The sequence below is a fragment of the Micropterus dolomieu genome, linkage group LG23, assembly GCF_021292245.1.
Source record: "Micropterus dolomieu isolate WLL.071019.BEF.003 ecotype Adirondacks linkage group LG23, ASM2129224v1, whole genome shotgun sequence".
Taxonomy (NCBI): Eukaryota; Metazoa; Chordata; class Actinopteri; order Centrarchiformes; family Centrarchidae; genus Micropterus; species Micropterus dolomieu.
Window position 1 is genome coordinate 1800344 of NC_060172.1, and position 12838 is coordinate 1813181.

The 12838-nt window shown below is 41.5% G+C and overlaps 1 protein-coding gene across 1 annotated transcript in view; it reads left to right on the forward strand.

The window, feature by feature from the left end:
• Positions 1–265: 265 nt before the first annotated feature.
• LOC123962847 (major histocompatibility complex class I-related gene protein-like) overlaps positions 266–12838 on the forward strand; it is a 31395-nt gene continuing 18822 nt past the window's right edge. Inside the window, exons 1-3 of the mRNA XM_046039262.1 lie at positions 266–400; positions 3594–3860; positions 7747–8025. Of these exons, the coding sequence (XP_045895218.1) occupies positions 343–400; positions 3594–3860; positions 7747–8025 (604 nt within the window). The 5' untranslated portion in view covers positions 266–342. The remainder of the gene's footprint in view (positions 401–3593; positions 3861–7746; positions 8026–12838) is intronic.

Genomic DNA, 12838 nt, shown 5'->3' on the forward strand with positions numbered 1-12838 from the left:
TTACAATGCTGACTAAATAATTAAATCTAAATCAACTTCAAAATCCCTTCCCCTATAAATGTCTACATGATTACACTTTTTAATTTTTGTATGCGTTTCCTGTCAAATCGCACACTTTTATTTTGTATTTTCTGTGTGGATTTCCTGTCCGGCCTGACAGAGGAGGTCTGCAAACCTCTTGGAATATTTTGACGTTGATGCTCAGCCTCAATCCCCATTGGCTCAGATGGAGATTGATATCATCAGCAGCGCTCCTGTTTCTCACGCTCATTTGACCCTCGGTGCGTGGACCGGTGAGCCAACAGTTTCTCAAAGCTTCCCATCAAAGCTCTTATCGTGGAAATGAAGGTCCTGGTTTTTCTGCTTCTGCTGGGAATCAGCCGACAGGGCGCAGCTGCAGGTGAGCTCACCGCTTTTTAAACTCGGTTGGCTGGAGAAGTCTTTGAAAAGGCAAATAAACACACGGTCTCAAGAGATATATGTTAATAAAAGAGAAGTTAAAGCTACTAATTCGCAAACTGAACAGGGCGAGCAGCTGCTTTCACTGCTGAAGTTCGGTTCCTCCAAGGACCAGGGAAACATTGCGTTTAATTTCATGTTCACACTGACTTTTTACAAACGATCCAAGAGGAGTAAACGTGAAGTGATCTGCCTACAATACGTGGCTGATATTAATTATAAGATCTTCCGGAACAGATTTCACGAACAGCACAAATATTTTTTAGCTTTTGACTTAATGGTAAAGTCACATATGTGCTATCAGATATTCCTGCGGGACCACCGTTTTCAAACTGCAGCCCTCGCGCTGTTTTGAGTCCGGTCTGAGCAGCAGACCACGATGCACCGTCCCAAACAACCGGACCAGGCGGCGCAGCAGGTGCGGTGATCGCTTAGAGGACAGAGAGCCAGGAGGAGCCATGTTGGCCCAACTCGGACTTTGCTCCTAAAGAGCCTGTTGTGCCCAGGGACCTGCACAGACAGGGGCTCAAGTGGAAAAAAAGGGCACTTCTCATAATTATTTATTAAAAAATTATCCATTTAAACAACACATTCAATATATTACCACAACTCTTACTTTCTAACAATATATATTCTCTCACACTTACACAATTGATTAATACTCAACATTTTTACAAACTACTAAATGACTGCACCCAGCAGAGGGACATAGTTTCATTAATAATTTGTTTATTTTTTTACAAGGCAATAAATCGTTTTCATTCTTTTGGTGTAATAGCCTACATAATATTATAAAATCAACAAAAATATTCACACTAAACTGTGGCTGTGTGTGCCTAAATTGGGCTGCAGGCATGATTTAAAATAAATTTTATTTTAATACTTTTTGTTTCATAAGCAAGATGCCAAATGACACACACACACACAATTACTGATGGTAACATGGACTTTTGAGTGTGGGCTGTCTGCATTATGTAAGGATCTCTCAGCACACAACAAACTAATAGAATGGATAGTTATCAGATGAGGAGCCGACCATCAAAACTATGAAGTTACTGTTTAAGGCAGGACACTTTTTAATTGTGGTTTGAGACTTTGGTCTATTTTGCTTCCATGTCTTCTTTTACTCTAATGGAAATAAAACAAGCTAATCTGCATATTTACAACATTTCAGAGGAAAATACTCTTGCTGTAAGTCACATCAACAGTTCTGTGGTGACATGCTTTAGTTATTTTGTTTATCCTATTTACCTGCAATGATTTGTCAAATATGCGCAAATGAGCGCATTTTAATTAGTTAACGCATAATTTGCATATCACTATGGCGATTGTGATGACGTTATTACACACAAATGTTACTGTGTTCACCTGCAGTGTCTCCATTAAGTACAGTAGGCTATATTAGTTTGTATGGCCATGATAAATTGCCTTAGCTAAGCTTCAACTAAGCTGGGAGTGGCTGCTGTCTGTCTGTCTGTCTGTGTGGTGCTGCAGGGGGAGGCGGAGAGAGAGAGAGAGATTTAGTTCCCCCCAATAAATATATTTGTTTGACAGGGAAGCTGTGCGAAAAACAGGAATAAATATTCTATATATTAATTTATTTATTTTTTAAAAAGAACCCCTGAAAAAAGGGCACGTTCTCTTGAAGTAGAAAAAGGGCAGGTGCTGAAGCCCCTTTTTATGTCTATGTGTGCACGTGCCTGGTTGTGCCCACATCGTTACAGAGACCTGCCCTATTAACAATGATAAGACACGTGCCTTTGGTGGGAGAGACCCAGGTTCAACTCCTGACCATCCACCATTGTGGCCCTGAGAAGTGCGATACCCCTGTAACTGGCATAAAAGCGTCAGCTAAATGAATAAATGTTTGTATCTTTAAGTAAATCAGTCAGAAGAAGGTTTATTGGCCGAGTACGCTGACGGTCTGCAGCTGTCACTGAGCCAAAAACCACCAGTGAGCCATTCAAGCCTCTCGCTCTGTTTAATTGGTGTCTGTGAACTTCTGTAAAGCTAGTTCTCATTATAATAATGATCAGTGTTGTAACCTTGAGCCGTATCTCAAACTCTGCCTGGAAAGTCCTTAAAAAAGTCCTTGAATTGAACAAAGACAATAAAGCCAGATAATGATTAAGCAGCACAGACACACTCTGTACGTATGAATCGTCCTCCTGAATGCATCGTGAGACACTAGATGCCACTGAGGCCCCATCCACACTACTCCTTTTTAGTTAACAAACGGACAATTAAAACGAATACAATCTCCGTCCACAGCAGCGTTTTAGCTGCGTATCAGAGGTGATCCCCGTCTACATTAAAACATGTGAAAACGCGCATCCCGTGTCCGTTCGGTTCCACTTGGCGTGCGCACGCCGCTGTAAACATGAAGCAGATGGTCTTTTCTGTAGTTAGAGAAGATTTGGCGAAAGAATAAATAAATAAGGGAGGGAAGAATTTTGAAAAGCTGCATGGTGCTGTGGAGAGCCCTGCAGTACTGCAATATCCAGCCACACAGAACAATCACGAACCGTTTACAGCCGTACTAGCGACACAACCCGTACCGGAGAGGGAGTGAGTCGGACCAGGGACAGGAGATCGCGGTCCGCTGCGGACGGTCGGGGATCGTTCCTTCGGGCTGGATGAAGTCAGAGGCTCCTGAATTTACGCATGGATCCATGATGATAGAGAAATTCATAGAAATTATTGGCAATAAAGCATGCTGTCAATATTTAAGAGACCCCCAAAATATTTCAGGGGAGCCGATGTCTTATTTAGGCTCCCAATTATTCCTACCCTGCAAAACGGGGTCGGCAGCACTTCCAAACTTCTCTGTTTTAGGTCTTCATTTTCGCCGTTGTAGTCTGGATGGGAGGGTCTCACATAGCAAAAGTTTTAATTGAAAAAGTTCCGTTTTAATTTGAAAACACAGTAGTGTGGAGGGGTCCTAAAACTTACACTGAACCTTTAAAGTAAAAGTTTCTGAAGCAACAGATTTTTTTCTTTAAATGTGTTTGAGTGCACAGAAGAGATAATTAGGAGGTTTTGTATTGTTGTTCTTTTGATTCTGTGTGCAGGAAAATAATGTTGTTCATTGATTTTTTTAAACTGTGACATGAAAACTGAACTTTTTCTTCCAGTGACTCACTCTCTGAAGCATTTCTACACTGCGACTTCTGGAGTCCCAAACTTCCCAGAGTTTGTGGCTGTTGGGTTGATTGATGAAGTTCAGGTGTTTCACTACAACAGTAACACCAGGAGAGCAGAACCCAGTCAAGACTGGATGAGCAGAGTCACAGAAGAGTATCCTAACTTCTGGGAGGGGAAAGCTCGTAACTGTAAGGACACACAGCAGACCTTCATAGCCACCATTGACATTTTGAAGAAGCGCTTCAACCAAATAGGAGGTTTGTTTTTGTTTCACTTTTCACACTTTCACTGTTTTATTTGATTCCACAGTCGCATTTCTTTAGATCACACTCATCATGGGTGTAACGTTTTCAAGGGTAAAGAACACAACGTGTCTGCCATGTAAACATGATCACTATGCTTGCTGATGTGGAACAAGTTTTTTAATGCTGCATGTGTGAAATGCAGGAAACTAGAACAAAAAGCTGCCATTTATTAGTTTTCAATAGCAGAAACCAGACTCTTCTAGAAACAGATCAAAGGCACGTGATATTTCAAACATTTTGAAAAGGACAAATGTTTTAAGGGATGCCCTGAATGTTCGGCATCTGAAATTAATCAGCCGAAAATGGCAAAAATAGCTTTTTCAGAGTTCGGCCTAATAAGTGAAAACAGGTTAAATTTTACCGAACAATTACGTTGACATGTCGGCAGTGTGGAAGCATTTTAAAGGGCCGAGAAAGATGCAAAAATGGCCGTTTGCAGAAACTGTTCTGCTGAACTGTCTCCTTGCACATTCAGCCCGGCTGACTTCTTAGAAAAGAACACATTTAAACAAGATAACACCTGGTATGACGTATAGGAAAAGTGCTTCAGTCGCCCCGGCTCTCCCTTAACAGCCTAATCACTTAATTAGCCTGGCTTTGAGAATAAATAAACAGAGCGCTCTGTCTTCTTTTCTCTCTCTCTCATGCACACACAGACAGACCGCACCCATGCCGCCTTTATCTCTCCCCCATCTGATCCTCCCTCACTCAGCAGAACACCATGGGCATTTTCAGTTTGTGAAATGACAGCCTTTTTATCAAAACACGATAAAACAATCGGTATAACAAGACCACTGGGGAGGCAGAATGTGACACCTGACACAACCACCTGAATATCTTAATAGGCACTTTCTCGCCGTCTTCAGTAAGAAGCAAATATGCAGCATCAATCTCATCAGGAGATTTTTCACTTTCCTGACGAGATGGCAGATCTACACTCAGACTCGTTACCGAAGCAGCCAGTGCTGAAGATTTAACATCACCATGTCACCATGAAATAAGTGAGATGTAGTGTTAATAAAGAAAGCCAAATTATGAGGAGTGAAGAGTAAAGGGAACTGCATTTCCCTCCTCTCTATCTCCCAAAGTGCCACAGGTAGGATCTGCTTTATATAGGCCCTATGGAAAACACCGGGCCCCAGGTGGCTCCAATACCTGAAGATGCCGACGAGCAGCCCTACTGACGCCTACAACAGAACACACACATGGATACTCCAGACGTAGTCATCCAGACACAAGCAGACGTTCATGGAGACGTCACACAGCTGTACACAGAATTACAGATTAGATTCACTGGGGTGTGAGAGACTCAGGTTCAATCCACCACTGTGACCCTGAGCAAGACACTTAATCCCTCGTTGCTCCAGAGGCGTGCGACCTCTGACATCTATAGCAATTGTAAGTCGCTTTGGATAAAAGCGTCAGCTAAATGAATAAATGTAAATGTAACTCTGCTGTACTGCTATACATCAGCAGGTACACTTTAAAAAAGTGGATCCTATATGTACATCTGGGGAAACACTGCATAGTGTTGACCTGGTTGACTCTGACATGCTTTGTAAAATTGTTACTCTACTGAAACCAACAACTTGCCTGTTAGATCCGATCCCAACTTCTCTTTTTAAAACACATTATGCCTTTTTTAGTGATTATCTTCTGACCATCGTAAACTATTCCCTACAGATGGGTGTTTTCCCTACTGCCTTTAAAACTGCTATGGTGCTATGGTAGATGCTACAGTACTCAATAACTACAATCTGCCATTCCAAAGTGAAATTTAGAGAAAGTTGTTTTTAATCAACTGAGCAATTTTATTAACTTCCACAATGTTTATGATACGAACCAATCACAGTCCTGAGACAGCGTTGGTAAAAATTGTTAATGAGCTCAGACTCAGATCTCAGTTTTGAGTCACATATAAGAAATATTTCTTATTGATTGCTTTTTGTCATCTCAAGAACATTGCTAGAGTATGACCCTTTCTCTCTCAAGCAAATACAGAGACACTTATTCATGCTTTTATTACCCCCAGGATTGATTATTGTAATGCTCTGGTCTTCCAAAAAGTTAGTGTATCATACTACAAACACTGGCATTTACATATTTACGCTGCACTCTGCAATATTCTGCACAGTAAAGGAAACACTACTGAGCAATAAAGATATTTGAAGTTCCAAACGTGTCTCTTGCTCAGTTAGCCAATTCATAACTTCCCGTTACTCAATTTACAATTTAGCCTAGCAGTTGTAGAGCTCTTGTAGCAATGGCATTTATAAGTAAGTGAGACTCTGTTGTTTATAATGCATTGCCAGGCTACACGAATGCAGCAGAAGAGCAGTATTCCTATATTTATTACACTGGACCTGTAACAGAGCTGCAGCATTGTCACTGATACTAGTATAGCAGCAAGTTAACGTTAAGTAAATCTGAATTATAATGTTTTGGTCTCTGCCTGACTTTAAACACGCTGCCCAACTGTTCTCTAACGTTAAAGCTTTTGGGTTTGAGCAAGTTTGCAGCTTGATGTTGAAGTTAAAACCAAGAAAGTGACCGTTTGTTTTTCACATGTGTACCACAGGGTCTATCAGGTACATATGCATATCACAACAACAAGAGACCTGCGCTCGATTGCTCTTCCTCGAGGACCTTGACCTGCCTGTGACCTTTAAAACTGAATCTTGTGGTTTGAAATTGAATTTAAAGAACTGAATTTGAATTGAGAGAACTGAAAGTGAAAGCACACAAGACAAGACTTGAATTTTTAGTGAGGCTCAAATACAGTTTCAGTTTAGATTCATAATATCACATTCAGTTTCAAGTTTATTGTAATTCAGTTTCAAACTAATAAATTCAAATTCAGTTTTTTAATCCAAGTATTCAAGTTGAGCAATTCAAATTCAGTTCTAAATTATTCAAATTCAGTCTGTACTGACACAAAAATCAGCCCATACATACGTTTTTAACCAAGCTTTTAACTGATCTGTATTTATTTGATTTAGTTAAAACGTTACTTATTTATTATACTTTTTCTATTGATGGGCTGCTTTTCTAGTGCTTTTTGTCCTGGGGTCTTAGTGTTTTGGGTTGGAGGGGATGTTTTTTTAAACTATTGTTTTGAAATGGCTCTGTAGTGTGAAGCACTTTGTGTTACATGTATTTGTATGAAAAGTGCTATATAAATAAAGATTGATTGATTGATACTGACCACACAGTGTGTTGGTCCGTCCCAGCAGGAAGCATCCAGCCAGCTTCTGCAGGTGGAAAAAATGATTGACTGATAGATGGTGTTGTGTAAATTTATCATTCTTAATTATTTTATTATCCTCAATTAATCTTTTTACCTAGATGTGCCTTATTTTTTTACTTAGAAGTGCTGTACTGTAGTTATGAATACAGTGACAAGCTCACTGTGGTTAGATCATTCAGTAAAAGTATTGACTACTGACGCTGTGACTATACGCGCTTTCTTCTACTGTTGACTTTGACAACAGGAGGGACTGCAGATGTTTTAATCTGCAGATGTTATGACTACATGTTTACTTACTGGTTAAGGGTTTGATTGTCAGCTTCCAACCTTTGGTTATTATAGCCTGTGCAAACTTTGAGTAAACTTGTAATGTGTCAACAAGAAAGATGGTGTGCAAAAACACGACAGAAACATGCTTTGACCTGCAGGGATGATGCACGGGTTTACCTGTCCTATATTGGAATAAACTCTTTTTCACCGACTCTTGACCGCCTCCAGAGAAGTTTTTGACTGCAAACTTATTGACTATAGTAGAAAGCTAATAGAGTGGTCCTGCTATGCTTCTATATTTAATCTCTCTCTCTCTCTCAGGTGTCCACGTTTTCCAGAGGATGGTTGGCTGTGAGTGGGATGAAGAGACTGGAGAGGTGAATGGTTTCACTCAGTGGGGTTATGATGGAAAAGACTTCATATCATTTGTCCCGAAGACAGAGACTTGGATCGTTCCAACACCACAGGCTAACATCACCAGAAAGAATTGGGCTACTAACAAAAACTATATGGCACAGACCAGGACCTATTTCAGACAGATTTGCCCTGACTGGCTGAAGACGTTTGTGAGCTATGGGAGGAGCTCTCTGTTGAGAACAGGTAAAATCACATGACCTGATGTAGTTTCATGGACACAACAATTCATGTAAGCCAAACAACAGGCGTACAGCATTAAGCAAGGCAAGGCAAGTTTATTTGTATAGCACAATTTAACAACAAGGTAATTCAAAGTGCTTTACATAAAACATAAAACCAACAGGGAAATATGTAAAAGTTTAAAAGCAACATAAAATATAATAAAAGTTACAGTGTTACAACCAAGGTTAAAAGAGTTAAATAGATAAAAGCAATGATAAAAAGCTAAAAACAAAGAAAAAGAAAACAGGACAGTAAAAGTTAGAGTGCACTGTAAGTTATCAATAAAAAGAAAAATCTTAAATATTTAATTAAAAGCAATGGTAAAAAGAAAAGTCTTCAGTCTTAATTTAAAAGTACTGAGAGTTTCAGCAGACCTGCAGTTATCTGGGAGTTTGTTCCAGATATACGGAGCATAATAACTGAACGCTGCTTCTCCTTGTTTAGTTTTGACTCTAGGGACAGAAAGCAGACCTGATCCCAGATGACCTGAGAGGTCTGGATGGTTCGTAACGAAGCAGAAGATCAGAAATGTATTTTGGCCCTAAACCATTTTAGTGCTTTATAAACTAACAGCAGGATTTTGAAATCAATTCTTTGACATACAGGAAGCCAATGTAAAGACCTCAGAACTGGAGTGATCCACCTTTTTGGTCTTAGTGAGGACTCGAGCAGCAGCGTTCTGAATCAGCTGCAGCTGTCTGATGGATTTCTTAGGGAGCCTGTAAGGACACCGTTACAGTAGTCGAGTCGACTGAAGATAAATGCATGAATACGTTTTTCCAGGTCCTGCTGAGACATAAGTCCTTTAATCCTTGATATATTCTTCAGGTGATAGTAGGCTGACTTTGTAATTCTCTTAATGTGGCTCCTCAAATTCAGGTCTGAGTCCATGACTACACCAAGATTTCTGGCTTGATTTGTGGTTCTTAACATTACAGATTGAAGTCGAGCACTGACTTTCAATCGTTCCTCCCTGGCTCCACAAACAATAACTTCAGTTTTATCCTTGTTTAACTGAAGAAAATTCTGGCACATCCAATCGTTGACCTGCTCAATACAGTTACTCAGCGCCTGTAATTAACCTGTATGAAATTAAGATTGTGAGTGATTATAAAATCACTGATTAAAATTGTTTTTCCTGCCAAAGACCTAACGTTTAACAAAGCTAATTTTAGTGTGTTAAAAACATTATCTGGCCCACTTTTTTCGACAGGCTGCTGCTGACGAGGAATTAATACTAAACTTGCAGGATATGTCAAGTGCTTCCTGTATCTTAACACATTCACTGTGCTTTTTCTGTTACCTATTGTTACAACCCCCTGTTGGTCTAGGGGTGTTGGGGCCATAAACATACAGGCACAACTGGCAGATCTTAACAGGGTAACGTTTATTGGTAACAGAAGAGATGTAGACAGGTAACAAAAAAACAAAAGGGGGGTGGACGAGGGTGCTGCGAAAATAACAAACCAAGTTAAAATAAAAAGGTCCTCAAAAGGAGGCCTGTACCTATCTATCGATTTAAACAGGGTTGATTCTTACTACAAAAGAACATAAAGAGCACAGCACCCACTCCACCTGGTGAAAACTAACACAATAGTAAACAGAACAATAAGTGAACTTCTCCACTGCACTCAAATGTGGAGCTAACATACAAAGGTATGCAAATGTTTACCTAAACACAATGTACAGCTAATAGGCACTAAAGGTGGATAGTTCCACTAAACACAAAGTACAACAGACAGGCTATGCAGTCAATACCAGCGGCACACAAGTCAACAGGCGGTGACAAGCTGCCTGGAGCAACAGGTGGACTCTCCTTATGAGCCGGAGGTAATTAACGTGGTGATGAGCCATTGGTTGAGTGGAAAACAGAGGGAACCAATGGGCGGTACAGATGTCAGCACCCCAGAAACCAGGAAGTAGGCGGGTCTTCATTCCCCAGGGACACAGCCTACTTGGTAGAGGTGAGACAGGGAAAAGGGGAAACACAAAGGTGACAGCGACAGCCGTGACACCTATCAAGACAGGGATGGAGAAGACTACCAGCACACCGGGCCCCAGCTTGTCCTGGGAATAGTCATGAGTGCTATTTTCCTAGTAGCCTGGACACAGCACATATCAGTCAGAGCTTACTGGGCTTTTTCGCCATTGTGGAGCGGGAGGATGGGTTGGGCGCTGTATTTGTGACACGTGTCAAACATAGAGGACTTAGAACCAGTGGTGGAGGTGGACGGTGAGGGGGGTTTAGGGTGGAGAAAATGGGAGTGGAGCAAGGGAAGGTGCGGGGAGTCAATTTGGTCCCAGCTCTCACCAGGTCTCCCATGTGATCAGTGAAGTCCAACAGGGGGGAGAGGGGAGAAAGTGTGTCTGAAGGTGGGGATTGGGGGGGTAGAGATGTTGAATCCTCACTGTTGGTTTTCAGTGAGGGAGGTGGAGGCTCTTCCTCTTGGCTCAGTTATCTCCCGTTATCAGAGCTCTCTTCTGGCGGGGGCGGAGGAGGCTCTTCTTCAAGGTTTCTGGCGTGTTGTGTTATGTCTTCTTCTTGTTTAGATTCCTCTTGTCTCTTGTCTTTGGCAGAGGGAACAGATGAGTGACGCAGAAAGTAAAACAGGTTGGAGCTGAACAATTTTACTCCTGACTTGTTAAGGCGAAGTCCATCTGCCTTAAAAAGATGTCTGCGGTCCCACAGGAAGTAAAAGTTTTCGATGAAATGCACTGAATGGACAGTACATGGCGTTGAGAGCCGCGTGTTCAAAGCCATCAATCTGCTGAATCTCTCAGCTCCTCTTCGGACTGGCGGTATAGGGCCACTGATAAACACCTCAGTGTTCAACAGATTATTAAAGTCCTCCTTCAACACTTCAGACTGTTGCTTCACAACATCATTGGTCCCGATTCAGGGAGGACTCCCACTTTCAGCTTTATTACCCAGTGCACAGGCCTCCTGCTTCTTGCTAGTCTTTTTGGTGCTAATTAGCCGTGTGTTAGCATGCTCTTGTCCACTGTTTTGGGTCCACGGTAAAGTGGTGTCATTCCCACATAATTCATTCACTTCTACATTCACTTCTAACCTGTAGATCTTGGTTTCCAGCACAGTAATTGTCTGTAGAAGTTTGTAGAAGTCGTCCGTGGAGAAGGGGGGCATCTTGTTGCTAATTAGCATTAGCTATAGCTCCAGTCACTGCAGTACAGGCTAGTGCTATTGATAGGCTACACTCACATAGCACTAAGATCATAAAAGGTTTTAAAGTATGGCAAGAGCCAACTTTATCTGACAGTCCCAGTGATTTAAAAGTATCCTAAGAGCTGCTGATTTCTAGCAGGAAAAAAAAAAGAGTTTAAGCAAAAGAACGCAAGCAGCAAAGCGTCTGCACTGTCTGCATTAAGCAAATGTGCGGAGGTGTGTGTGTGTGTGTGACGGTGGGCTTGTTTTATTGTATTTGGGGGGGTCAAAAACCAGGATTCTGCTTTACTTGTAGGGTTCGACCAGCTTTGTGGGGCTGTAAAGGTCAGGGATGTGGTTGTGACTAGTAAGGTTCGGGTAAGGGGCGATGGGAATGGTCCGTGTCAATGACGGGAGAAGGGCGACACAATGCAGTGTCTACAAGGGCCAGGCCACCACAATCAAGTACAGTGTAACACACAGCATGCACAGTAAGTTGTAAGTAGCACAATATATTGTTTCAGCACCCCTTTCAAACAGCTCTCTGTGAGCCCCTTCTGCTCTCTGCGTTACATATCCACATGGAGCATTTCAGAATAAGAGCATTTTGCCAGTCTGATTTTGCTGACTTGTACAGATTTTGCTTATATCTTCTACCATGGTTAAGTAGGCTACGTAGTTAAATTGTTTCTTTTTTGTCTGTTTTAACTGTGTTCATTGCAAGGTTGTTATTGTTAATGAAGACAAACGAAGTAACGACAACTAGATGTGAAGGCTTTACATAAAACTAACTAAAACTGAGTAAATGTCCTTAGTTTTTGTTTATTTGTTTTCTAGGACCTAAATAAGCCTACATTTCGAATGGATATGAAGCCGGGGAACTAACGTTGCGGGCAGTTGGTCTGGCGGGACCGGCAGTTCAGCGGTGCGCGCAGTGATTAGCCGATGAGCGGTGGGAGTGTTATGCTTCTGTCCTCCGCATGAAGAGCTGGCACGCTGCGTGTCCATAAAGAGAGCCCGGGGTCAGGACGGCGTCTGGCCGCAGCATAGCAGGTGGCGACCGCTGTTATGAGGAGCGCCCCATGTGACATTAGGGGGAGGCTAACTTAGCCCAGGTAGGGATCGGCCGCATAGGCGGTGGGATTTGAACATGTCAGCTAGTGTGTGTCTTATTTGTGCTTCACATTGTTTTAATATCTAGTTTTTTATTAATAAAAATTATTTAATTAATTTAAAAAAGGTTAAGATTTTAATATAACTGGTCATACTTGCCTTCAGGGTGCTAGGGACCTGTTGTTTGTGGCTCCAAGAAGGGCCTCCACTATCTTCTAATTTCTTATCTGTTCATCAATTGTCTTTCACTTCCATTTATTGTATTTCATCTATTTACCTGCAATGTCACGCCTTCCCATTGGTTGTATGGGCAGTATGCATTGCATATATATGGTGTGTATATAGTGTTCGTGTTACTAAGGCATTTAAAATGCTCTGAACAACAATGATAATAATAATTTTCAGTAAATCATAATAAAGAGCCTTTAAACTTTCTCTTTACTCTCCAGACCTTCCCTCAGTGTCTCTCCTCCAGAAGACTCCCTCCTCTCCAATCAG